Genomic DNA, 27,375 nt, shown 5'->3' on the forward strand with positions numbered 1-27,375 from the left:
AAAAGTTTGTGCAAGATAGCATAGCTGCACAAAAATCACTGGGATTCTTAAGACTGCACTCTTGAGCAGAAGTTTCCTGCAAAAGATATGAGGCATATCACAACCATGTTGCACTAACACAAACATTTGTGCTAGCACAACACGAGTCTGTCTGGAATGCAAATTCCAGACTTAGCACAACTAGCTAGTGCAACAACTTTGTGCAAGTGCAGCGTTAATCAGAACGTCAGCCACTGACTGATTCCCTCTGGTGGCAAATAAAAAGATTCCTTCTTGTGGCAAATAAAAGGTGACAGTCTTGAAAATAACACCACCTTGTGGATGTTTAAAATTTGAAGATGAAGGAAACCCAAGTCTGGTTAAAAAAAATTGAAGTCTGAAGCACAATTGACCCCCCCCCCGCCACTTTCCCTCCCCAAATTGAGCACTTTGGTGAAAATCTGTTAAAACATTCCTTATGCTGCCCTTTTAAGAAAACCAAATTCTTTCAACGGTTCAGATAAACTGAAGCAAAGTGTTCCCAGCCATGTGGAATCTAGGGAAAGAACACTGAAGAACATTTTGGTATGCTGAAGAAGTTGCCCCAATAAACATGAAAATTCCACATTTGCAGATTTCTCATGCTCTGGAGACAAAATATAAATATACCACAGTTAGTCTTCCTTGTTTCTGCGTAAGTTGGTTAAAATGTTATATAAAGCAATCAGTGATAGTGGCATAAATGACTTGGGTCAAAAATAGATAGCTGCTGTTAAATTATTTGGCTATTTACTGAAGATTATGATTTCACAAGCTGATAAATGAGTATAAAAGCTACTCCATTACTCAGAGATCGGATTCAATAGCTGAAGAGCGTATTTGTGGCCATTCAATTGGCTTTCTAACATTCACAGCAAAAAACAAATGGACAAATCAATTCCAGATTTTAATGGATGAGAAAAGGATTCATTAATGAACCACTGGGCTTAATGCCACCCCTGTAGGGAAGTATTAACAAGCAGTCACTCATTGAAAAGTGTATAGATAACAGTCCTCTGTCAAACTAAGTGCAACTCTAATTCATATTGCAGAATGAGGAGACAGCCCTTAAAAAGAAATCAATTCCATCCCCATGCGGATGTGTTGCCTACCCAATTGCACACTGGTCAAATATTTGGAGAGGACCTTGAGTCCTGAGTCACATTTCTCCTCCAAATTCATGTGGCATGTGTATGCCAACCTTCCTTTTGGGTATAAGCACAATTGAGTATTTGGTGCTTAACTACAGTCACCTGAACAAACATGCACAGCAAGTTACGTGGCCGCTGCTCACCAGTTCATATGGTAATAGAGGTTTCTCCTCTCCACTCTCCCTGTAGGTTACTGGGCCGAATGGTACACATTGAAAGGTATTTGATTTGAAGACCCTGTCCAAGATACCCAACCTAAAGACAATGCTATAACTTAGTGTCTTGCATACCAAAGGTGCCATATTCAATCCCTGGAACTCTAGGACTTTGAAGGATCCTTTTTGTGAGACACCCAGAGAACAATTTGTGATGTAACAGCCATATAGTTCTTTTTTGGAAACTCTGGGGAGCAGCTGCCAGTCTACAAACACAATACGAACCTAGTGACCATCAGTCCTACTCTAAAGGCAGATTTGTACTGTATGTTCAACTTTGTCCACCCATTCATTCGGTCCTATTGCCCACTAGGCAGGGACGGATTAAGCCTTTTGCTGCCGTTAAGCAGCCAAATATTTGCCGCCCACGTCACTGCAGTGAGGGTAAGGGTGGAGGGAGAAAGTCCCCCCTTTTCCTCCTTAAATACCGCTGCTGTGTGCAGCGGGATAAGGTCGGCAAAGGCCGCACAGCAGCGGCTGCAGGGAGGAAAGTGAGGGGAAAACTCCCACCTTTACATTTAAAACATCGTGCAGGTGATGGGGCGGCAGCGGCTGCAATGGGGAGGGTGGTAATGGGCCAAGAGGAAAGTCCCCCCTTTTAGCAATGCCACTGTGTGGGCAGCAAGGGAGAGCTCCTTCCTTCTCCCCTCCTCCTTCCCAAATGACTGCAGGCCCCGTCTGCAGGCCGTGATGGGCCTTTAAGCAGCAGTCATTTGCCGCTCCTCAAATTTTGTTGCCGTAGGCAAACACCGACTCTGCCTCTGCTTAAATCCACCACTGCCACTAGGGTCTTACATACCTTATTCCAGATAAACCCATTTGCTTTAAGTGTTTAAAAAATCTTGACCACTTCCTGTCCACTACAACCTCCCCGCTCCCATCAACCCCAACCTACTCTTATTGGAAGTCATTTCCCCGTACAAGAAATGCCAAACACTAGAGCTAGGGGAAAAAAACATTTCCTCAAAGTGTTCTGGTTTGCCCCTTCTGTCTTATGCCTAAAACTATTTCCAGTCATTTTCCAGGAGTGGGAAGGAAGCATAAGTTGACTCTCAGCAGCCATAAATGGCAACTGGGGTGAGCAAAATCTCAGCATTACAAGTGCTTAGAACATTTAAAGACTTTGGGTTTGATCTAAAGGTAGGTCAAACACTGATCAGGGGGGAAAATCCCCAATTAAATCAGTGCTTGAATTAGGGAGAAAGGTGGAAGGTCCAGAATGGAATCTGTAGCCTACCCGCTTTCCTTTCCTAAAGATAGTAAGCTAAGGAAGTTACCACAAAAGATAAGAGAAGAAGCCTCTGAAAGCTCACCTCCCCCACCATTCAAGTACTGGCATAGTACAGGAATCTACCCCAAAGATTTGGCAAACTGCTTTATCTCAGTGGAGAGAAGTTTGCCAAATTCTAAGAACAGCCCTGTTGGATCACACTCAAGGCTGATCAGCATCCTATTTCACACAGTGGCCCACCAGATGCCTCTGTGAAGATCACAGGGACAAGCTAAGGGTATACCCTCCCTCTCCTGCTGTTACTTCCCTGCAACTGGTATTTAAAGGCATCTTGCCTCTTAGGTGGCCTTTAGCCCTCCAACTAGTAGCCGATGATAGACCTCTTCTCCCTGAAGTTATCCAAACCCCTCTTAAAGCCACCCAGGCTGTTGGCTGTCACCACATCTTGTGACAGAGAATTTAAGTTAATTATGCATTGTGTGGGAAAGTACCTTTTTGTTGGTCCTACATTTCTTGGCAATCAGTTTCATTGGATGAGCCCTGTTTATATTGTTATGAGAGAGGGAGACAAATTTCTATCAACTTTCTCCACACCATGCATGATTTTATAGACTTCCATCTATAGAAGCCATTTCAAACTGGCTTTCGGGCAGGCTATAGGGGTGGAGACTGCCTTGGTTGGACTGATGGATGATCACTAATTGGGAATTGACAGAGGGAGCGTGACTTTGTTGAACTTTTTGGCTCTCTCAGCAGCTTTTGATACTATTGACCATAAAATACTTTTGGAATGTCTGAGGGGATTGGGGGCAGGAGGCACTGCTTTGCAGTGCCTCCGCTCCTACCTCATGGGCATTTTCCATACTGCTGTTCTATACTGCAGATTGGATACTGTTATTCTTCAAAATCTGAACTTTTGTATGGTGTCCCTCAGGGCTCCGTATTGTCTCAGATGTTGTTTAACATCTACATGAAACCGCTGGATAGATCATCAGGGGATTTGGTGCAAGGTGTTATCAGTATGCCAATGACACCCAAATCTATTTCTCCATGTCAACATCATGAGAAGGCATAACCTCCCTAAACGCCTGCCTGGAGACAGTAATGGGCTGTATGAGGGATAACAAACTGAGGCTGAATCCAGATAAGACGGAGGTACATATTGTGCGGGGTCAGAATTCGGGAGATGATTTTGATCTGTGAGTTCTGGATGGGGTCACACTCCCCCAGAAGGAACAGGTACACAGTCTGGGGTTGTTCTTTATTCGAACCCGTCCCTGGTGTCCCAGGTTGAGGCTGTGGCCCCAGGTGCCTTTTATCAGCTTTGGCCGATATGCCAGCTGCATCCATTTCTTGAGATGAATGACCTCAAAATGGTGGTACATATGCTGGTAACCTCTAGGCTGGATTACTGCAATGTGCTCAGTGTGGGGCTGCCTTTGTACATAGTCCATAAACTGCAGTTGGTTCAGAACATGGCGGCCAGGTTAGTCTCTGGGTCATCTAGGACAGGGATCCTCAATGTTGGGCCCCCAGATGTTATTAGACTTCAACTCCCAAAATCCCAGCCAAAGGCCACTGGGCCTGGGGATTATGGGAGCTGAAGTCCAAGAACATCTGGGGGCCCAACGTTGAGGATCCCTGATCTAGGAGAGACCATATTACTCCTCTGTTGAAGCACTTGCACTGGCTGCCAATACGTTTCCACTTTCCAGGCAAAATAAAAGGTGCTGCTCATTACCTATAAAGCCCTAAACAGCTTAGGCCCTGGGTATTTAAGAGAACGTCTTCTTCACCATGAGCCCTACTGCCTGCTAAAATAATCTGGAGAGGTTCACTGGCGGCTACCCTGGAATGGGCCTTCTCTGTTGCAGCCCCTGGACTTTGGAATGCGCTTCCTGTTGAGATAAGAGCCTCCCCATCTCTGGCAACTTTTAAAAAAGGCACTGAAAACAAATTTATTCACCTAGGCTTTTAATTAGATTTATAATTTTAAATAATTGTAATACTGGTTTTAAATGTTTTTAATCTTTTAAATGATGTTTTAATTAATTGATTTAATGTTTTAAATGATTTTAATTGTAAACCACTCAGAGTAGCAAGTTTTGGACAGTATAGATATATTTAAAATAAATAATAAATAAATATCATGTCTCCCCTCAGTCATCATTTTTCTAAACTAAAAAGCACCAGGTGTTGTAGCCTTGCCTTGTAATGAAAAGGCTCTCTAGGCCCTTGATCATCTTGGTTTTCCTCTTCTGCACCTTTTCCAGTTCTACAATGTCTTTAAGATATGGTGACCAGAACTGTATGCAGTACCCCAGATGTGGCTGCACCATAATTTTGTATAAAGGTTTTGTATATTAAGTTTTATTTTCAATCCCCTTCCTAATGATTCCAAGCATGGAATTTCCTTTTTCACCGCTGAGTCAACACTTTCAACCAGCTTTCCACCACAACCCCAAGTTCCCTCTCCTGGTCAATCATCAACAGCTCAGAACCCATCAGCATATATGTGAAGTTGGATTTTTTTTTTTTTTTTGCCCCAATATGCATCACTTTACATTGAACTGCATTTGCATTTGCCATTTTGTTGCCCACTCCCATGGTTTGGAGCTCCTCACAATCTGTTGTGGATATCACTATCCTAAATAGTTTGGTGTCACCTGCAAATTTGGCTCCCTCACTGCTTACCACTAATTTATGAATAAATTTTAAAAGCACTGGTCCCAATACAGATCCCTGCAGGACCCCACTTTTTACTTCGCTCCATTGTGAGAACTATGGAGCGAAGTAAACTTATTCCTACCCTCTGTTTCCTGTCCTTCAACCATTTCCAATTCACAAATGAACCTATCCCCTCATCCCAGGACCACTAGCTTTTTTCAAGAGACTTTGGTGATGAACTTTGTCAAAAGCTTTTTGAAATTCCAAGTATACTATGTTAATTGCATCACCTTTATCCACACGCCTGTTGACACTCAAAGAACACCCAAAGGTTGGTGAGACAAGATTGCAGAAGCCATGTTGGTCCTCCTTCAGCAGGGCCTGTTTTTCTATATGCTTAGCAATTTTATCCTTGAGCATACTTTCCATCAATTTGCCCAGAACAGATGTTAAGCTTATTAGCCTATAGTTTCCCAAATCCATGGAACGAGTTCAAATACCCTTTATGGGCCTCTGAACCAGTTTGAATGACCAGGGGTTCCGCCAGTTCAAATGTGGGGGTGTCTGCCTTTATGAGCAGGGGAGGGTGCACTTACCCCTCCCGTCACTTTCCCCTTGCCAGCACTCCATTGCAAACTGGTCCAGAGGGGCAGCAATGTACCTCCCTGCCGCCCCATCGGCTCTTCAGAGCAGAAGCGGAAGTACCTGGCGCACATGCCCGACATGCACCAGGTACTTCCATTTACTTCCAGTCTGAGGAACGGACAGGTCAGCAGGGAGGTATGCTGCCGTTCCAGTTTGCAATGGAGTGCCAGTGGGGGGGCGGGGGGGAGGCAGAAGGAAGGGAAAGCAGAGGGGGGTAAGTGCACCCTCCGTCTTTGAACTTGCCCCACCTGGTTCCATGCACATCTCTAGAGCATTTCCCTCTTCCTGAAAATGATGTCCTTGCCCAAGACCTTCATTCTCCCTGACAGCAGAGGAACAGCATGTCTATCACATCCATGAAGGTCTTGTCCACATACCTCTGAACTTCTCCAGATCCAAAGCTACCTTGGATTTGAGGGAACAAACTTGTTCCAAGAGCCAGGAGCAACTTGCACTGAACAAACCCACAACTTCTGCCCATCAAGCAGTCATACCAGCCCCAGCACAGTACCTCCAGTGACTATTGCTGGTGTCTATCTTATGTTTCTTTTAGATTGTGAGCCCTTTGGGGACAGGGATCCATCTTGTTACTTCTTTGTAAACCACCCTGAGCCATTTTTAGAAGGGCAGTATAGAAATTGTATAATAATAATACATGCAACAGTGTGCAATATATGTACTGGGAAGCACCCGCTCCCCTACTGGCTTTGTCTTCATGACTGGTTGTGGTGGCTCTTTTGAGTATATGAAGATTACTGTACTTGAATCAGGTCTTAGGTGACATTGCCAGCTATTCAATAGTTCAAACTTTATTTCCTGAGACTATGGAAGAGGGAGTAAAACCTATCTTATCTTCCCACTGGGCTTCTTGTGATCAAGGGGGCTCCTTTCAAGCTCCCACACACACTACCCCACTAGACTCCACACAAAACTCCTGTATACCTGTTTGCTAATTCCTGTTCACTATCTCCCTTGCTGCCACCTCTTATGTAGAGAATGGGCTTCAAGCTGAGGTAAACAGGCTCAATAGGAATGTGGCTCCACTCACCAGGTACAACTCCCCAGCCCTAGCTGGCTGCTCCTCTCTCCAAGAGGACCCAAAACTGAAAGCCACAAGAACAAGCTCTGGCAAAAACCAGACAAGACACTGGGACTTCTCCATTAAAGAGATACCAGCCCCTCAAAATCTCCTGTTTGAAGAGTTCTTTTGGAACTCTCATCTACCCAAGGAAACTATTACATTCAACATCCATTTTATACCAGTTTTAACATGGCCATCCAACAATTTAGGAATTATGTTATCAAAGCCATAATTTCCAGATGCTTAGGAAAAGGCAAGGTTTTTTTGGAGCTTAAGAACATTAGCCATTAGTGATATAGAACTGTTCTTGAACTGAACTTTCAACTCCAAGAGGAAGGCAAATTACAGGAAATACAACCACCTCTTTCTGTGGGTATTAAAAATATTTCTATGCATTCAACTACAACTATCGAGCAGAAGAGGTGCACACCCTCTCCGTTCACAATCACCACAGCAGGTGTCCAGCAGTTACTCCTCTAAATAGTACTTGCATCAATTAGCATAAACTCAGCTGTCACTCCCAGCTTATCAGACAAACAATAAACCCATTTCAGGTTTCCCAAGTTTAAACAGTATAAAGATACCACTGGCCACTTATTACTTGCCCCAAAGCTCCTTTGAAAAGAATTTCAAGTATTCTCTGCTACAATGGAGAATATTTGGGCTAATCTGTTGGGGCATCATTCCTTCTAAGCTGCATGGCTGTGTGCCGAAACACAAAAGTTTAGCTCCCCGCTCAGCTGATTCCAGCAGCCTCCGAGTCTCACCCTGCACTGTAGTGGCTGCTTCAATTGCCACCTTCCCCCCCTTCCTCAATACCAACTTTCCACCTGCTGCTGTTGGCTCTCCTGCAAGCACCACTCCCAAGTGATGGTGGGGCAGTGAGGGCTGGCTGTGCTGTTGCCCAGGGATTTTTGCTTCAGGGCCTGCAGTCTTCTGTAAGTTACAGCACTAGACATAATTAGCCTTCAACTCAAAGCTGTTGCACAACTTGCCAAGCATTCTGTATATTGCAACATTAAGCCATGTAATATCAAAAGACATGTGTTGGGCCAATAATGCAGTAAGCCATTAAGATGACCCTCAGCATTGTGATGCAACAGGATAATCATACTAAGGGGAACACACATCAAGGTGAGACAGTGCTTTGTAGTATTTCAGTCCCATGTAACCCAGCTGCCAAGTTCTCTTGATCCCTCTTTTAATGCATTCAGAGATTGTAAGGCCAAGATAGGCTGGCAAACAGAAGCAGGCACTTCAGGAGATAGCCAGATCTTGTGGCAGGCAGAGAGATGAGCTACCTCAGCTGACCCAAACTCCCAAGTTTTACCCTCTAGCAGGAGACTGAAAGCACAAGGCAGTCATTTCTGAAAATCATGTTTATTTAAATAAGTGTTTAAATACATTACACAGAAACATCAGGACTCAAACCAAGAAATCTTTTGTTTCACAGGGTAAGTAGTTGCTAGAGGAGCACTTTGCAGTGACAAGCTATTTCAGAACTGCTCCCTCATCTTAACTTTTAAGCCAGAGATCAAGGCTGCTACTGCTGTGTGTCCCACCCAGTCACCTTGGTGCTTGTCCCAAACACAAGGGGACTTGGTTTCCACATCCCCCAATGCGTCTGAAAACAGGTTCCTTTAGATAAGAGAAGGTAATTCAGAACCAAACCCTGTCTTCTCTGCCATTTAATGTCACAGTTCATTTAGGACAAGGACAGGCACTTCAAGCCTCAATTTCTATGCCACAGGAGGTGGTCTGAGAGTTTGACAGTCCCCAACACAGCCAGAACATCCATGCCTTTTATCAGCAATTGTGTAGAATATGCTTCTGGCTTGACATCACAACTGGGCCTGGTTTAAATGAGGGACAGCAAGACGAGATATGGGCTCTTGTCAGTTTATTACATTGCTGAGTTACACTAGTCCAGACTAAAAAGGGAACCTGATGCGATTACATTATGCAAGCTTGCTTGTTTTTAAACTAGCGACATGGGACACAAAGAGTTTCTCATCGTAGGGAAGTCTTCCCCCTTGAGACTTTGGTGATCCACAGGCACTTAAAACCCATGGACCTTCAGTTGGTCGTCTTTAGCCAGTCCAATCTGCAGAAGAAAAGAAAGATGTAACCATGGCTTCAAACACCAACCCAGAACAGATTGGGTAACTTGAGTTTTAGTTCCATTACCAACAGACATCTTCACACAAATCCAAGGTAAAAATTAGCCACTTCCAAAGCCATACCCATGGTTCACAGCAACAGAATTAAGACGAACATTACCTAACCATCCCATCGTTTTAAAGCATAAAAGCAACAGCGCTGATAAAAAATTACAAGCATAGAGCTTCCTGGCACTGCTCACCTCAACAAGGAACTGGCATATGTTCTTGCGCTGGTCCCCCTGAAGCTGAATCACTTCTCCATACTCTGGGTGCTCAATCACAGTACCATTGCAGGCAAACTTCTACAGAGACAAAAGCAGAAAAAGCAACTGAGCATGGTGGACTTCTGAACTTCAGGAGTTTGCTGTTCTGGCACCCAACCAAAGTCTCCAAGGCACATAAGAGCTTTTGTAACCCAAGAAATGAGACTCCTTTCTCTCCATAGCAGCTTCAACCCTAACTGTAAACCCCTTCTCCCACTTACCTTCTTGAAGGCCTTCACTAGTTTCTTTTTATCATAATCATCAGCAATGCCCTGGACTGTGGTAAGGGTTTTCCTGCCGTTCCTTTGCTGGATCCTTATATGGATGTAGTCCTCAGTCCCAGCAGGAAGTAAGTCATCACCCTTACTTGCATCAGCAAAGGGGTCTGGAAAGAGCAATGGAGGAAGTTAGAAGCTATAGACATCCCGTGGATGCTATATGTATCCAGCAATGCCAGATGTGTGCTCACACTGGACTGGGCAAGCAAATCATTTTCCCCATTGCAACAGTTCAAGGAACTGTGTTTTTCTATTCTCGAAGGGCTAAAAACTCCTTCCCAATACAACTTAAAGAGTGCTTTATTATAAAGAAGATTTTTTCAAAATACTTGAACGGTCTAACAATTGTGCACCAAATCAAAGCTCCTCTACCAAATTCCTTCCACAGGTTTCTAAACCGTCTGCCACAAAGCAGAGTAACCTTCACCCTCTTTTGAGCCCCTGCTGTCGAGCTTCCTTTCCACCACCAGGCACAGAAACCGACGCGCTCTTATCAGCCCACGTGACCCTCGGAGGCCACCCCCCCTCCCTGTCCCAAAGCCGCTCCCACTACGAGGCTGACGCAACGACCGCGAATTAGCAACTGCGTCACTGGCGGGGGGAGAAGAGAGAGGGAGGCAGAGCGCAGAGAGGCCTCTGGAAAACGCCGCCCATCCAGGCCTCGCTTTCTCCCTCCCGCCCGGCCCCGAGACACAGGACCTTTTCGCCCCCCAGTAAAGCTGGCATTTCGGGTCTCTCCCACCGCTCACTCGACAACGTTGTCCCTGTGACCGCTACTCGCCCTGCGTATCAATACCGCCGCCCCAAATGGCGAAGCCCCCCCAGACTAGCCCCCACTCGAAACCTTGGGGCGCCCCCCCCGGGCGCATTTGCCCGCTCCCCGGATTCTCTTCATCCTGCTTGTCTTCACATCGGGGCCCGTTTCTCTCCCCCTCCCCCGCACAACCACATGATGGCTGCCTTCCAAGCCAAGAGGCTCGGCCCAAGAACATCCCCCCACCTCCCCCGCCGACTCCTCCCCTTCCACCCCCCGCAGCGAAGGAGCCCGCCCCCCGGCCCGCCATCAGGGCAGCGCTTCCTCCCTCCCCCGTCAAAGACGGCACTTCCTCCCGACTGAGCCCCCCCCCCCCGCCTCCGCCGCAGAAGGCCCGGCCAGACCTCTTCGGGCACCCGAGGCCTTCCTCCCTAAGCCCCGTGCCACGGCTCCCCCCTCCCCCTGTCGGCCTTGCTTCTTCCCCCTCCCCCGAAACTGTCCCCGGAGCCTCTCACCGAAGGAGTGGAGGTTCTGGATAGCGGACATACGACGCGCTTCGCTTCCCCTTTTCCCGGGTCGGAGGCAGCAGTGACGGCAAGAGGCGTCGGCGGCGAGAACGACGACGGCAACGGCTCTTCAACCTCCGTGAGGGGCACCTAAAAAAGGAAAAGGCAGCAGGAAGGGCGGAGTTAAACGGCCGACGGTTTATATAGCGGGTCCGCTTTTGTGACGTCAGCGCGCAACGGGAGGCGAGCGAAGGGATTGGCTAGAGGAAGAAAAAGGGGGGGACTAGAGCTGTTGGCTGTATGTCATTCAGCTCCTCCTCCGCCCTAGGCCTCTTACGCGCTTGCGCACTTTGTGATGCAGGCACCGGGAGGGGTAAAGTGGGCCATGAAGAAAGGTGTTGTATAAACAGGAGCTCCTTGTGACGTAAACGCGCACTAGGAGCTGAGGAAGGGGATTGGCTGGAAAGGAATGGTGGTGGGTGGGACATCTGACGGTATCTTTTGCCCAAGCCCCCAACTAGTCTTTGAGTGCGCCGAAGGCTGTTTCGCCGCTAGGTGGCCCTCAGAGCAAAAGAGGATCTGGCTCCTTTTAGTTTCAGTGGGAAATCCGTTCTGATCAGGTCTTTTCGAGCCAAAACAGAATATAGAACGACAGCTCCCAAGTGACACCCGTATCTGTGGCAGGGGCCGGTTTGCTAAGATTGGGACTGCGTTTCAACGTTTGGCAAGTTTTAATGGCGGGGTTGCCAGTGCCTTCCAAACACAACCCTCGATCCCCATCTCAAAGAGGCCTTTCGGGGGGGGCAGTTGGGGGGGGGAAGAAACAGTTCCGGTTATAGTTATTAAAAATAAATTAAAAGTGATAGCGCTTCAGTGACAAGCTGATGAACATGAGTGTTCCAGTTTTTCATTTATTCATTGGTTACATGTTTATCTCCTTCTAATAAGCTCGGGGTAGTTCTTCCTCCCCTCCTGTTTAGCCTCACAACAACTCTGTGAGGTAGGCAAAGCTGCGGTGATGAACCCGCTACACCAAACCTGGTTCCTGTATGTGGTAAACGATCTCCCACCACCTTCTGTTTACATTTCAGCAGCGTTTAAGCCCTTTTGATTCAAAACAAAACTGGTGTTTTGGGCAGAAAGGCATATGTAAAGGGACGACCCCTTAATTCCTTTTGAATAACTAATGTGAGGGTGGTAGGTGAGGGTTCTTTCTCAGCTTCTATAGTGCGTGCCTTTCAAAAATGAGGAACTGCAACTGGTCAGAGTTTGAAATCCTACCCCACCTTTTGTAAACTGCCCATTGCCATTGACACAGCGCAAATTTGACACAGCGCAAATTTGGGGTTGTCACTGGTTTTTTGTTTGTTTGTTTGTTTAGCTCTTAAAGATCTGATTAGAGTACTTTCCCCACTGAAATTAATGAGAGTGCAGCCTCTTTTGCACTGAAAGCACCTTCGTGGAGAAGCTTCAGTTTTGCTGCACCTCCTGGCAGGAAGTACAGCAAACATTCCTGGTATGGATTTGAATGGGCTTTCCCTGTTCTTGTGCATCTGATATTTTTTTGTATTTGTGTTTCTTTCATTACTTGCACACGTGGACAAATGTGTTGGTACCCCTCCATGAAAAAAGAAGAACCCACAATTGTCTCTGAAATATCTTGAAACTGACAAACATGATTGGCACTCATCATTCCACATTTAACAAAAATCAGACTTTGCTTTAGAGTTTTGATGCAACAGAATATTTCAAATAATAACACAAATGAAAATGGCATGGACAAAAATGATGGGACCTTTAACCTAATATTTTGTTGCACAACCTTTAGAGGCAATCACTGCAAACAAACGATTCCTGTAGCTGTCAATGAGACTTCTGCACCTGTCATCAGGGCCTCTGTTGCCAGATTTGGCTTTTTTAAAGCAAAATTTTGGGTTACAGCCCATTTGACTCACGAGTATACCCCTGAGGTTCTGGCCACCATTTTATTTTTCCTGAGCAAACTGCTCCAGCTGTGTCAGGTTTGAAGGGTGCCTTCTCCAGACTGCATGTTTCAGTTCTTTCCATAGATGTTCAATAGGATTCAAATCAGGGCTCAGAGAAGGCCACTTCAGAATAGTCCAATGTTTTGTCCTTTTTGCATTGCACCATTCTTGGGTGCTTTTAGCTGTGTGTTTTGCGTCATTATCCTGTTGAAGGATCCATGAGCTGCGACTGAGACAGAGCTTTCTGACACTGGACAGTATGTTTCGCTCCAGAATGTCTTGATAGTCTTGAGATTTCGTTGTTCCCTGCACAGACTCAAGGCACCCTGTGCCAGACGCAGCAAAGCAGCCTCCAAACATAACCGAGCCTCCTCCATGTTTCACAGTAGGTATGGTGTTCTTTTCTTTGAAAGCTTCATTTTTTCATCTGTGGACATAGAGCTGATGTGACTTGCCAAAAAGCTCCAGTTTTGTGATTTTAAAAAGCCAGACTGGGATTTGCTAAAATGCATATTGACAAGCCACAATGCTTCTGGGAGAATGTCCTTTGGACAGATGAGACAAAACTGGAGCTTGCTTAGTTTGCTCAGGAAGAGTGGGCCAAACTACCGGTTGACAGGTGCAGAAATCTCATTGACAGCTACAGGAATCATTTGTTTGCAGTGATTGCCTCTAAAGGTTGTGCAACAAAATATTAGGTTAAGGGTCCCATCATTTTTGTCCATGCCATTTTCATTTGTGTTATTATTTGAAATATTCTGTTGCATCCAAACTCTAAAACAGAGTCTGATTTTTGTTAAATGTGGAATAAACAATGGTGGATGCCAATTACGTTTGTCAGTTTCAAGTTATTTCAGAGACAGTTATGGGTTCTTCTTTTTTCATGCAGGGGTACCAACACATTTGTCCACGTGTGTACCTGTGCTGTACCTCTCACAGTGACATCAGGGAGTGCTTGTGCAGTTTCTAAAAAGCGAGATGTGTGCCCATTTGAGAGGAATTTTTGTATGTGATGGAGGAGGAAAGAACATTTAGTGTGTTCATGTTTAAAGGAGTGGTTTTTTGCAGTGTGTGCATGCTTAGATGTTATTAGAGGTGATGAACTGAATTGACACCCCACCCCCATGTTACATATTTGTAGAGCATTATGGTAATCTCCGTAGTTGTAATTTCTAAAATGAAAGATATCAGGGCTCAGGACCTTGATAGTCTGACCCAGAATTCCAAAACTGTAAACATTGAGAGTAGCCTTTTGACTGATGATGAAAATGTACTCTGCATTGGTTCAGAGGCACCCTTTTGTCTCTTTTTAATTATGTTCTGATACACTTGGAAAAGGGAAATACATTTTATGCTAGGCCAAACCTGCAGGATGCTTCCATTGTGGTGAGCTGAATATCACACCCTTCTAAATTACTTTTGAAATATTAAACTCCAAAATGGAATTTCCTTACGAGCCAGAAGGCTCCTTTTCATACTAAGAAGTCATAGATTCTGATTCATGTGTTTTAAAATAATGAAACAACATTTCACTCTGCAGATAAATACTAAGAGGTGTCATGTTTTCCTGATAGAGTACCTGTGTTTATAGCAACTGCATAACAGACAAACATTCAACAAATGACACCTGTTCTCTAGTCGCCACCTATTGAGCTGGTAGCAAATGTAACCGGACCTCTCCAGAAGATCATAATATGAGACAAGGTTCATGACAAAGAATGCACTCTCTTAAATACCCTGGACCGAAGCAATCCAGGGTTCTGAGATAACCAGGACTAAATATGCTTTGGTGCCAGGGTGTTTTCCAGATTGCATGCTGCAACACTTTCACTACGTGTCTGCTAAGTGTGCTTCTGTACTGCTTGTGTTCCAGCATCACAGCCCCCCGCTGCGCTGTCAGCAAGGTGCTGTCCATATTTCCGATGCCCTCCTTTGGATTCTATTGTAGCATTTCAGTGCTACAACACTGCATATGCGTTGCATGAAAATAGCAGTATTTTTCTGTTTTATGGGGTTTGCAATGCTGTTTCGGCGGTGTAAGTGGTGTGGTGTGGACGGTTCATTCTGTATAGATGGATGATTTGTTGATATTGCCCCTTCCCGCTTCTGAAATTGTTTATTTCTTTTGCCGGTGCTTTCGCTGCAATAGTGCAACGCTTCAATTTTATTTTTATTTGCTTGTTGCACTTCTCCCTGATGTTGATTTCACTCTGGTCCGTGCTGTGTGTGTTCCCCCACCCCTGAAGATCTAGAGGCCCTCTCCGCTTTTGTAAAGTAGGTTTTTTCGCTGGAGCGCTTGCGCAATGGTGCAATGCTTCCATTTTTCTTGTTTGTCACTCTTCATTTGCACTCCCCCTGCTGGTGGCTTTGTGCAAAACCACCAAAAATATATTTTTTAAGCCCGTCATGTCACTGACTCCCCCACCCCCTCCTTCACCCCATTGGCCCAAAATAGAAAAGGAGGGAGCAGAGAATGCGTTTCAAGAGGAATATGAACACCCATGCCTGGAAAACACATTGCAATGGAAGGGAATATGAATGGCCTCAACCCTACCACGAAGCACAGTTTCAAACCATCACACCTTACAATACATTTTACCAACGCAAAGCTAGCAATCTGGAACGTGCCCAGTTGAATTATAATAATAGCCCCAGGGGAGTCTGGTGACTTCATGGCCACCCAGAACTGCACAAAAGCAACAGACCTATGCTATTCTTCCCCAGCACTTCTCGAAGACATTGTGCAGAGTTTACCTCTAAATGCAGTTCAGAAATAGAAACACCTAATCCTCCTCCTTCATTCTTTTTAATCCAGCCAAGTATCTTGGTGGTTTGTGCCAGTTTGCTTATCGAAACAATACTGGCTTCATCCTTATATAAAATATTTCAGTAGCCTGATCCACACACGAGGACAACTACCTGAGTTGAGAACAAACTGGGGGTTTTGTTAGCCCCCTGCCCTCTCTCCTGCCAGCCAGGTTCTGTACAAACCATGGCAAAAAACAGTGGAACAATGCAGCAAACCCCAAGATGTCTGGACTTTGCAGTGGACTTGGCGAGTTCCTGGGCATTAATTTTAGGAAAAAATATCTGGAATCCATCTTAGGTTTTCCTCTTTTCAGATGCAGTGTGCATGTGCAGAGGAGTCTTGAAGGCCTCTGTGGAGTTGCCGGGGGGGGGGGGGGCTCAATTCCACAAATTGGATCTACTCTTCCCAGCTAGCCCTCTGCTTCCAAATCAGTTGATATCATCAGCTTACATGATAGCCTAGTGGTTTTTACGCCTTGTGGGTAGGGTGGATATTTCAGAGGCCCCAAATACCAATTTGAACTTAATGTTAATGTCCAGTTTGAACTATTTCTGAATTGAATGAGAGGGATGAGGGTTTACTGAGGGTTTACTCTCAAGCCAGGCACTGGGGTGATGACATCCCATCCTTTCTCTGCTATAAATACTCCCTCTTCTTCTCCCTCCAGTTGTTCTGGATCTTTGTGTGGTTTGTATACTGCTGCGAACTCCCCTCCATTTTGGCTTGCAATTAGGCTGATCACTGCTGCAACTTCGTAGCCTTCTTTCCTAGGGTTAGTTGCCAACTTTTTTTTTTTAGTTGGATTCGGCCCTGCAGCCAGTAGCTGCTAGACATAGCATACAGTGGTGCAGAGAAACATCTGGATGCTACTATCACATGCTCTCCAGCTAGAACCAGAAAATACCTGCTAAAACCTGATCCTTGTTTTGTGTGGAGTTCAGAGCATATAAACAAACCCTCCGACATAAACCTTGCAAAAGATTGCCTATAAGCCATTCCACAGAGGAATGTGGCCCAGTCAGTCACTATAGGTTAAAGCTTAAAGTTGGATTAACTCTTTTTGTTTAGCAAAGGTTAGATGTACCTGTTTTGGCTCTGATGTGGTCTGTTAAATGTATGCAAATGAGGGGAAGTGAAGTGATACTTTCTTACTGGATGGACTACTGGGAGGTGTGAGGATGTCCAAGCTTGACTCTGAGGCCCAGGCATTCTCCATTCATGAGTTGGACATTCCTTGATAAACTGTTGTTTATACTATTCTTTTTAGTGTTCCTGTTTAGATGTTTTATATACTCTGTTTTAGCCACTGCTTTTTGCATTTTATATATTTCACATTTTATGTGCTTAAAATGTTAATAATTTCATAGCTACCCTCTTTTTCAAGAGAAGCAGCCTTTTAATATTATAGTTTTATAGTATTAGAGTAGTAAATTTTAAAGTAATATAGTTTGATGGTTCCATAATTTGTTTTTAATCATGTTACTCCTCTGTCGTATGCTGGTCTTGGACCATAATAAAGATGATTGATTGATTGATTGACATTCCTTGAATGAAGAGCAGAAAAGAAGAAGCCTATGCAGATGTAAACAAATTAAATTGAGGGCATCATGCAAAAGGAGCTGACACAAAAGGAGTTCCTGCAGGATAAGACTGTTTACCATGTCTGGGTTTAGCAAGGAGTTTTCTTGCAGTGTTCTGGGAATATTTCTGTCTTGCCTTATAGCTTGGTTCACTTGCATTGGTTTTTGTGTATTGAGCGCGCATTGATAGCTAGGTGATAATCACATTATTAAGGAAGTGGTAGCAAGTGGCGGAGGAGCAGGTATGGACCTGTTCTCTGTGCTAAAGGGGATGTGTAATCCCTCTGTGTTAAAGGGATGTGCTGCGATTCAGCATCCGAATCACATTTCCTGCACATCCCTAATAGGTGATACTGGGTGATAATCACATGTGGTCTGAAACATGGGGGTGAGGTTGTACTCTTTGTCCTTTCCTAAGTGACACCTCAAATATGCAAATCTTTGTTTGTCAGGGCTGCAGCTGGTAGAATAATTCATTAGGCTAACCTGTAGGCAGAGGAATGCCTGGAACTTTGCGCGTGCGCACACCCACACACCCTTTCAAGTGCCACCTGCTTCTCAAGCCCCCAACCCCATAGCTGCCCCATAGAATTTGAGAAACGCTGTTGTGCTTGGGCTAGAGGAGATCCTGGAAGGACCTGAACTGCAAAGGTAGCTTACCCCTATTGTATTTTGTCTACTTCCCCAGAAGAGCCCTCGGGCAAAACATTCCTTCTAACCAGATTTTCTTCTTGGAGATTCCTCCCTTCATCTCCTCTTCAAAATAAGTTCAGCCTTGGTGGCTGGAATGTCTCGTATCAGGAGGTCAGAGATGTTTAGAGCGTAAGGATTAGAGCACTTGGCTGAGACACTATAGGGTTACATGGCTTGGTTTCAGGTTCTTGCCACCAATGCTTCTTTCTTTAAGTTGCGGGCAGGGGAGCACAAGGCTCACATATTCTATTGTACCCAGTGGCAAAAGTCACGGGGATAATTTTAATGGTTCTAAACTGCCTTTAGTTTCTTTGGAATTGCTGGCTTGGCCCAACTCCCAACTGGTTGACTATGAATATAAAACAGAACAAAGAAGCTTGTGGCACCTTAAAGACGAACACATCTGTTTTGGCACAAGTTTCCATGGCCTGCAGTCGACATTCTATAATAAATGTGTTAGTCTTGAAGTTGCCCTAAGAGCCCAGGCCTGCACAACATAAGGCCCAGGGGCTGGATCTGGCCTGTAGGGACTTTTTTGCTGGCTCACAGGAAGGAAAGTCCTACAGCAACAGCAGGAGCCATGAAGAGCTCTTGAACAGTCCAGTGACAAGCAGCAGTCCAGTGACAGCCATGCATTTGTCCACTTGAGACCAGATGTTCCTCACCTGCCTGGCTAGTCCTGCCTCTAGGCCAGAGCCCACTAACACCATCGCCTCATCCCTCTTTCCTCTCCCCTTTCCCCCTCTGCCTCCTCAATTTCATTAATTTTTTAATAATTAATTTTAGTGTAATAATTAATGTGCTGAAAATTGACCTCAGCCACTACACACCGAGTCATGATTGGTTCTGGCCCCCTGGGACATTTGAGCTGTGTACCTCAAGGTGCTCAAGACTCTGGATATATAGAAGACTAGCAGGTAAGGCCTGACGTTAACCAAAGGCAAAGACATTTTGCCAAGATTACACTTATAGGAATGAAGGACAAATATGAATGCTGAAAAAGTTAACTCCTGTCAAGTAAAGCTTCCATTACTCTTTCTGTAACTAATTTGAATCATGTTGTGATCTGCAACCACAAAAATGTTCTTTCCACTAAAATGACAGTTATTTATTTTATTATTTATTTATTTATTCCCTTCCAAAATGGCTCAGGGCAGTTTACAATTAAAACAAACCATTAAAACAGTAAAGAGCTAAAACAAACATTAAAAACCAATATAACAACAATTAACAATTTAAAAACATTTTAAAACAACAATTAAACAATCGCAATTAATTAAAAACCCTGAAACCAGGTTAAAATATTAAAACCGATTAAAAAACCTTGGAAAGCCAGGCCAAACAAATATGTTTTAAGTTGAATAGGCAACTCAATTTTAATTTTGTTAGCAAATATTTTTCATTCATTCATTCATTCATTCATTCGATTTCTATGCCACCCTTCCAAAAATGGCTCAGGGTGATTTACACACGGAAATAACAAACAAATAAGATGGAACCCTGTCCCCAAAGGGCTCACAATCTAAAAAGAAACATTAGATAGACACCAGCAACAGTCACTGGAGGTACTGTGCTGTGGGTGGATAGGGCCAGTAACTCTCCCCCTTCTAACTAAAGAGAATCACCACGTTAAAACGTGCCTCTTTGCCAAGTTAGCAGAGGAGTTTATGAACTCTAATCATAATAGTCATGACACAAATAAGCATATTAAGGTGTAATAAGCAGTGCATTTAGCTAAGTGGAAGGAATGTGTATGCAAAATTTGGTATCTGTAGGTAATAACGAAATATGACTTTATTTTGTTGTACCCACAAACAAATCCACAAACAAACTCTTCAAAATATGTAGTGGATTTAGCTGCTGCACAAAAAGCTTTGGGAAACCACCTTCCTATAGGAGCTCAGTCCAGGGTAACTGAAGCAAGGTGCTCCTAAAATCTGGGTTGAAGCCCAACCATCTGGGAAGCATAGTCATTTCCTGGAAGCCACAGCAAGGCCTGTGTGTGGGGTTGGGAGGGAGGGAAGCTGGTTTGGCTTTTGCAATATGAGATGTCAGAAGGAGGCTTGGGAGAAGCAGGCTAGCACGCATGGAATGTCTTGAATCTTGGGGCCTGTGCTCATTCCACTTTGGGTAGGGATGGCTGCTTGACAAGCAGAAGTTCGACAGGCATATCTTTCCCTAGCAATGTGTCTCCATGCCACATAAAGTTGCACCTGTTATATTTCTGCCCATTAGGCAGTTAAAGTCACCATCAGGCCCATGTCAAGAGAAAGGGGGTCTCCCTACTGGGGAAGGGACGGTAGGGTTAAACAACAGCAAAAGGAGGTGCTAGGTAGGGTGAAATACTAAGGGAAAGCTGACTTTCAAGCAAGTGATTCCAATTATGGAGGTATTCAAGATTTGGTTATTTTGAAGTTTTTGTCCATATATATGGGTGTCCAGAGGGAGGGCAAGAGGGAGCAGCTGCCCCTCCCTGAATTGAGCCAATATCCATGCTACATTGGATTAACATTGGATACATGTATATTTTGCCCTAACCCCCAGAAAAATACAGGTATATTTTGCCCTACCCCCAGCTATACCTAAATGAGTCTGCCCAGGCCTTTTGATTGGTCTCTCAAACTCTGAGCTCTGACTCATCTTTGAAACCAATTCACTTGGTGGGTACTTTTTCAGGGCAGGGGTGGTGCTTCATCTTTGGAACTTCCTCCTCAAAGACATCCACCAAGCCCCTCCCTTCTCTGTTTTTAAGCGGGTGTTAATAATTTCCCTGTCCCATTTAGCTTTTAATTGCTGGTTTTAGTTGGTGCTTTTGAGTGACAGCAGTTGCTGTATAACTGCTTTTACTACTACTACTGCTACTGCTGCTTTTACTCTCCTTTATGTTGTGATTTTTTTTAAAAAAGTTTTGATTGTTGTTAGCCATCCTAAGAAGACTTGTTTTAAAGGCCAGGGTAGAAATATTATAAATATTTTAAGTATTTTTTAAATTTTTTTAAAATGTTTTTAAACATTTTATAACAATTTATAATTTTGCAACAACATGCCCAAGTTGCCCCCCACTCCGCCCCCATACCCTCCCCCCAGAAAGAAGGGGAAGGAAAGAAAAAGAAAGAAAGAAAAAACAGAAGAGGAAAAAAGGGAGAGAAGAAGGGAAAATCACCATTGCACTAAGATGTGGATAGGTTAGAAAGATTCTTATTCTAAGAAAAGATTAAGAAATTTATCCCAAATTTCAGACCATTTATCCAATTTATTTACTTTTAAGAGGGCCCATTTTTCATGTGCCGCAAGCTTAAGCAGTCCTGTACCCAATCCTCGCACCGAGGGGGATTGGGAGATTTCCACAGCCTCAGTATCAACCTCTTGGCAACCAGCGGGCTCCACCAAAGCCATTGTTTAGAGCTGTAATTTAGTCCCCAGCTGGTTGGAATAAACCCCAACACTGCATTTCGATCCTTCAGTGCAAGAGTTGAATCCAGCACTAAGTTAATTCGCATAGTGACCTCTCTCCAGAAGCCTTGCACTTTGGAACATTCCCAGAACATATGTGTTAGATTGGCCTGTGGATTATTGCATCTCCAACAGTTACTATTTGAAGACATTTTTAATCGCATGAGGTATAGAGGAGTCCAGTAGGCCCTGAAAATAATCTTCTGCTGGATGAGGCGCAATTTAAGATCCAATGTACTGCACTGAACACTACTTAAAATATTTTGCCATTGCTCAGGTGACAGTTTATCAGAAAGTTCCGACTTCCATTTGTCCCTAAGTAAATCCAACCCAGGGTCTATGTCTCTATGCACACTGGCATACAGGTACTTATTTAGTTTTGGGAGAGAGCCATCTTAATGGCAAGCCCAAAGATAGCTGGAGTTGCTGGGGTCGCCAAGGCGTCTGGACCCAATTGAGCCGATATAGTATGTCTCAGTTGCATATATTGCCAGGCACATGCCGGTGGTAGATGGAACTCCTCTTGCAGGAGTGCAAATAAATAAGATCTGTCAGCTTCTTGGACATTACTTAGATGATCTGAGCTAGGTCCTCACAAATATTGGTGTAGTACACAATTAGGGATGCCACCTCTCCCCCCCCGCCCCGCCCCCTGCCCCAGATTCTGCTCCTGTGCTTTGAACAGCAATTATCCTGATGTATTTTTTAAATACATTTTAAATTTCTTAAATACAATTAAGGAAGTGAAACTTTCATCATTACTTCATCTCCAGGCCAGGAAAAGATTGACTTGCTTCTTCCTGCTTGACTATTGTTAAAGACACAGGCGCAAGCTGTGAGGGGGAAGGGAGCTGGTAACTCTGTGTACCGTCCTCCAGATCAGTGTTTCTCAACCACCGGTCCGTGGACCGGTGCCAGTCCACAAGGGGTTGGGTACTGGTCCGTGAGGCATCACTAATAAAAATCACCGCCCAAAAAACCAATTTTGGGACAGCGGGGGCCACTGGGAGCTCTCCGGAGCTCATTTCCAGGGAGTCCTCGCTGCAGGATAACGTTCATTTCACTTCCTCAAAATGAACATTATCTAGCAGCGAGGGCTGACTGGAAATGAGCTCCGAAGAGCTGCCCGAAATTGGTTTTTTGGGGGGTGCCTGGTGGCGGGGTTGGGGGTCAGGGAGGCGACCCCTTTACTAACTGTTCCAGGAAACAGCGCATGAATAATGTACCGGTCCATGACTCCAAAAATGTTGAGAAACACTGCTCCAGTCCAGATCCACATTTTCAAGCTTCTCCTGGCCCCCACTGCCTTACATTGGGTGCATCTCCTATTACTCTTTTCTTTCTTATTCATGCCACTTAGTTTGCAAATAACTGACCTCTGCCTCTTGTCCAGCTCATGAATGAGCCCCTGGAGGCGCAGTGGTAAAACTGCCGCCCTGTAACCAGAAGGTTACAAGTTCGATCCTGACCAGGGGCTCAAGGTTGACTCAGCCTTCCATCCTTCCGAGGTCGGTAAAATGAGTACCCAGAATGTTGGGGGGCAATATGCTAAATCATTGTAAACCGCTTAGAGAGCTTCCAGCTATAGAGCGGTATATAAATGTAAGTGCTATTGCTATTGCTATTGCTATTGCTATGAAGATTTTAAACGTATTTCTCACATTTGTATCCCATCCTTCCTCCAAGGAGTTTAGAGCAGTATATATAGCAATAGCAATAGCAATAGCACTTACATTTATATACCGCTCTATAGCTGGAAGCTCTCTAAGCGGTTTACAATGATTTAGCATATTGCCCCCCAACATTCTGGGTACTCATTTTACCGACCTCAGAAGGATGGAAGGCTGAGTCAACCTTGATATGGCTTTGTCCCCCATTTTATGTTCACATTACAAGCCTGTGAGCTAGGTTAGGGTGCATGATTGTGACAGGCCCAAGGTTGCCCTGTGGGCAATTATGGCTGATGAAATTTGAACCCTGGTTTAAACCAAACATTCTGTTCATCCATGTTGCACTAACATGACTTCAATGTCCACTTAGGGATCAATTTGTCTGGGGCAGCTCAGGAGTTCATAGCAGCCATGACAACTATGGGCCAAAGGGTCTTGGGACCAACACACATTGCTGGTCACATGCTTGAGCTGGTCTTTCACTGATCAGGGTGGTGTTCTGTGGGTGGGAACTCCTGTGATTTCCCCATTATCATGGATGGACCACCATCTGGTTAAGGTTGGACTCACAGTCACACCCCACCTTTTCAGGGGCAAGGGGCCTATTAGGATGGTCTGCCCGAGAAGGTTATTGGATCCAGTAGGGTTCCAAGAAGCCTTGAAGGGATTTAGTGTTGGCTCTGCTGGTGTTTCTGTTGATGCCCTGATGGAGAATTGGTACAGCAAAATCACCAGGGCAATAGATATGGGGCTGGGTCTCACAATCAGTGAGACCCGGTTTAGGGCGCTGAGCAGGAAGCCCTGGGCAGCTGGATCAGCCGCCCACATGATGGCCGGCCCCGAGACGGAGCCGGCAGGGGCTGGGGAGCTTGGGGGCTGCGTGGCCCCCGGAAGCCCCAGTATGCCCTGCGCAAGCGCGCAGGGCATACTGGGGAGACCTCCAAGCCGGGAGGCTGCTTTTAAGCCTCCCGGCCGGGGGTCTACTCACAAGTAGCCACGGCGCGGAGCCATGGCGCAGCTACTCACAAGCAGATAGCCCAGGTTTGCTGAGTGCTCACTCCACAAACCCGAGCTAAGGGGCAGGCTACAGGAGCTGGTTAGCCGCTCCAGAACCACCGGGCTCGGCTGCGAGCCCGGTGGTTCTTACAATCACAAAAATAGGGCTAGGATTTTCCTAGCCCGACTTTTGTGATCGGAAGAATAGCCCCATGATCTCTCCTAAGCGTCCTCTCCGACCCTCTTCAAAAACGGCCCCTTGGTTTACGGAAGAACTACGGAGGCTGAAGTGGCAAGGTAGATACAGTAAGTGAAGCGCAAGTGGAGGAAGACTCGACACGAATCTGACAGATTACAACATAGAGCACATTTGACGATCTATGCTTTGGCAATATGGGCGGCAAAGAAGCAATTCTTGTCCGCCCGTATTGCATCCCCAAGTTCACATCCAGTGGAGTTGTTCATGGTTGTGAGGGGGCTGTTAAATGCCCCTCCTCCCTTGAATCAGAATTTGGAACCATCTATTACCTGCTGTGACATGTTTAATTATTTTTGTGTGGATAAAATATCTCGTATTTGGGCCGACTTGGATTTAGATCCCACGATTACTGCAGTGTCTGAACCGGAGGTGTCCAGTGACTCCTCTTATGTGGTCAGGCTGGATCGGTTTCAGTCTGTGACTCGTGAGCATGTGGACAAGCTTCTTGGAGCAATGTGGCCTACCACCTGTTCTCTTGACCCTTGCCCGACATGGCTAATACTATCTGGCAGGGAGGTTGTTGTAGAAGGCCTAGTAGAGATCATAAATGTTTCTCTGAGGGAGGGCAGGATGCCTCCTTGCCTTAAGGAGGCAATTATTAGACCACTCCTGAAGAAGCCTCTCTTGGATTCCTCAGAGCGGAGCAACTATAGGCCTGTCTCCAACATTCTGTGGCTGGGCAAGGTAATTGAGAGGGTGGTGGCCTCACAACTCCCGGCAGTCTTGGAGGAAACTGATTATCTAGACCGATTTCAGACCAGCTTTGGGGTGAGCTATGGGGTGGAGACTGCCTTGATCGGCCTGATGGATGATCTCCAATTGGGGATTGACAGAGGAAGTGTGACTTTTTTGGTCCTTTTGGACTTCTCGGCAGCTTTAATGTTGAACGTTTTAAATTTTAAACTGTTGTAATGTTTTAATCTTTTTATCTGTTCTTTTTATTGTTTTGTTGTAAACCATCCAGAGACTTGTGTTTTGGGTGGTATACAAATGTTTCAGATAGATAGATAGATAGATAGATAGATAGATAGATAGATATTCATACTAGTGATCTAGGGCTTCTATGTTCATTGCTGTAGCATTTAGCATGCAGCTGGCACTCAGGGCCATTTCTCACATGGTATTTTGTACTTGGGTTACCCAAGTACTGCTGAATACATACATATTACATCATCATCATATATTAATAGAAGTACCTACAATGTAGTACCAGATGCTACGCATGAATCAGCTGCCCAATTCCTTGCCCACAGGCTCCAGAAGATAAACATGAGTCAGGAAGAGGAGGAGGAGGGATGTTGGTGCAGGGGCAAGGACTTTGCATTTGCTGGATTGGCCTAAAAAGAAGCCCCCCCCCAAAAAAAACCACAGCAAAACCTATATAGTAATTACAAAGAATTGGCATAGAACATTGTAATAGAAATGAAAAAGAAAAGGGAGATACCAGGGCGGAGCCACCATTGAGCCAATGGGTTCAAAGAACCTGGACCACCGCCTCTCAGGAGCTGCTCCTCATGCCCCAGATATGCCCCCCCTATCTGACATCAGATGCGTGGAGTGTGGTTTAGCTCCCAAGTGGGGCTGCGCGGCCCCATTTGGGAGCGCAGCTGGAGTGGCTCGAGCCTCCTCTTGGCCATGCTGCAAATGCAGCACTGGCTGGATTTAGCTCCCAAATGGGGCCCCGGGGCCCCGTTTGGGAGTTAAACCACTTCCCTGCATCTGACATCAGACATGGGGGTCGTGGCTAACTGCTCCTTGCGTCTGATGTCAGACGCTGACGCAGTGGGCAGAGCTAGGGCCGCAGCGGCAGGCTGAGCCCAGGCCACTACCAGGAATATAGAATAGTTTTAGGAGAAGCCTAGCTAGGCAGCTCAGCAGGGATGATTCAGCATTTTTCTCCCTCGCGTGAGCTTGTGTCTTTCGAGTGCAGCTTTTTTCTTTCAAATAACAGGGACCTGGTACTTTCCTGCTCCATGTTTCTATGCATGTTAATGGGAAAAGCCACCCTTGAAAGATACTGTGTTCTTCATAACTGACACGATGCATGTATTGGTATTAATATTTACAAGAGGAGGCCTGTGAAAAAAGTCAGTTTTGTTGATAGTTTTGCTTTTGTGGGAATGGCGAGAGAGAGAGAGAGAGAGAAGGGGCTGGGCAAAAAGGATATAACTTTTTCTACCCTTCTTCTTTCTCCCTGCCCCCATTTCCTTGCACTGATCTGCATGCACAACAACAACAACCATGGATATTTATATACCACTTTTCAACACAAGTTCCCAAAGTGGCTAATTAATTAATTAATTAATTAACATATTTATATACCACCCAAAGGCAAGTCTCTGGGCAGTTTACAACAAAACAATAAAAACATCAAATAAAAAGGTTAAAACATTACAACAATTTAAAATTTAAAAGGTTAAAACTATTAAAAATCAAACAATTAAAACAGTATCTAATTAAACGCCTGGGGGGAACAAATGTGTTTACACAGAGAAATAAGAATAAATAAAGATAGCTCCCTGTCCCCAAAGGGCTCACAATCTGAAAAGAAACACAAGACAAGACACCAGCAGCAGCTACTGGAAGGGATGCTATGCTGGGGCTGGATAGGGCCAATTGCTCTCCCCCTGCTCAATAAAGAGAATCACCACTTGAAAAAGGTGCCTCTTTGCTGAGTTAGCAGCAGGGGAGTTTGCTCATTGTGGGGGCACCCAGACCTCAGAAACAGTCAGCTGCCCAACTTTGCTCACATGCTATGGTTTGCTCACATCCCACTCTGCTTCTCTCTAGACAGCAATGGAATGTGAATTCAGGGATCATTCTGTTCCACCTCTCTCCTTTCCTTTGACATGTATTGAGGCCGCATTCTGCTCAGGATGAGCCTCTCGGGGCAGCCCAGCTCCCTACTCTCCTTGTGTCTGTGCATGGGTGTCATCTGCCAAACACAGTCTCTGTATAG

At 45.1% G+C, this 27,375-nt stretch overlaps 2 protein-coding genes across 4 annotated transcripts in view; one reads left to right on the top strand and one right to left on the bottom strand.

The window, feature by feature from the left end:
* The window catches only part of LOC128329000 (keratin, type I cytoskeletal 17-like), a 213,631-nt gene that overhangs the window by 155,876 nt on the left and 30,380 nt on the right, over positions 1-27,375 (top strand). The window contains exon 1 of one of the 2 annotated variants that reach the window (XM_053259354.1): positions 11,804-12,487. The exons of the other annotated variant lie outside the window; for it this stretch is intronic. The gene's annotated coding sequence lies outside the window, so the exon portion shown is untranslated. Of the gene's footprint in view, positions 1-11,803; positions 12,488-27,375 lie in introns of those variants that run through there. 2 annotated transcript variants of the gene reach the window in all.
* EIF1 (eukaryotic translation initiation factor 1) lies at positions 8,894-11,169 on the bottom strand. Of its 2 annotated transcripts, none has more exons than XM_053259356.1 (4): positions 10,981-11,169; positions 9,655-9,818; positions 9,371-9,472; positions 8,894-9,112 (listed from the first exon to the last, which is right to left on the bottom strand). In XM_053259356.1, exons 1-4 carry the CDS (start codon positions 11,009-11,011, stop codon positions 9,068-9,070), a joined length of 342 nt encoding a protein of 113 aa, XP_053115331.1. In that variant the 5' UTR covers positions 11,012-11,169; the 3' UTR covers positions 8,894-9,067. The 2 variants fall into 2 exon arrangements, with proteins under 2 accessions (XP_053115331.1, XP_053115332.1); XM_053259357.1 differs by lacking the exon at positions 10,981-11,169 and adding an exon at positions 10,556-10,690.

This window comes from Hemicordylus capensis, chromosome 6 (assembly GCF_027244095.1).
Source record: "Hemicordylus capensis ecotype Gifberg chromosome 6, rHemCap1.1.pri, whole genome shotgun sequence".
NCBI classification, from domain to species: domain Eukaryota; kingdom Metazoa; phylum Chordata; class Lepidosauria; order Squamata; family Cordylidae; genus Hemicordylus; species Hemicordylus capensis.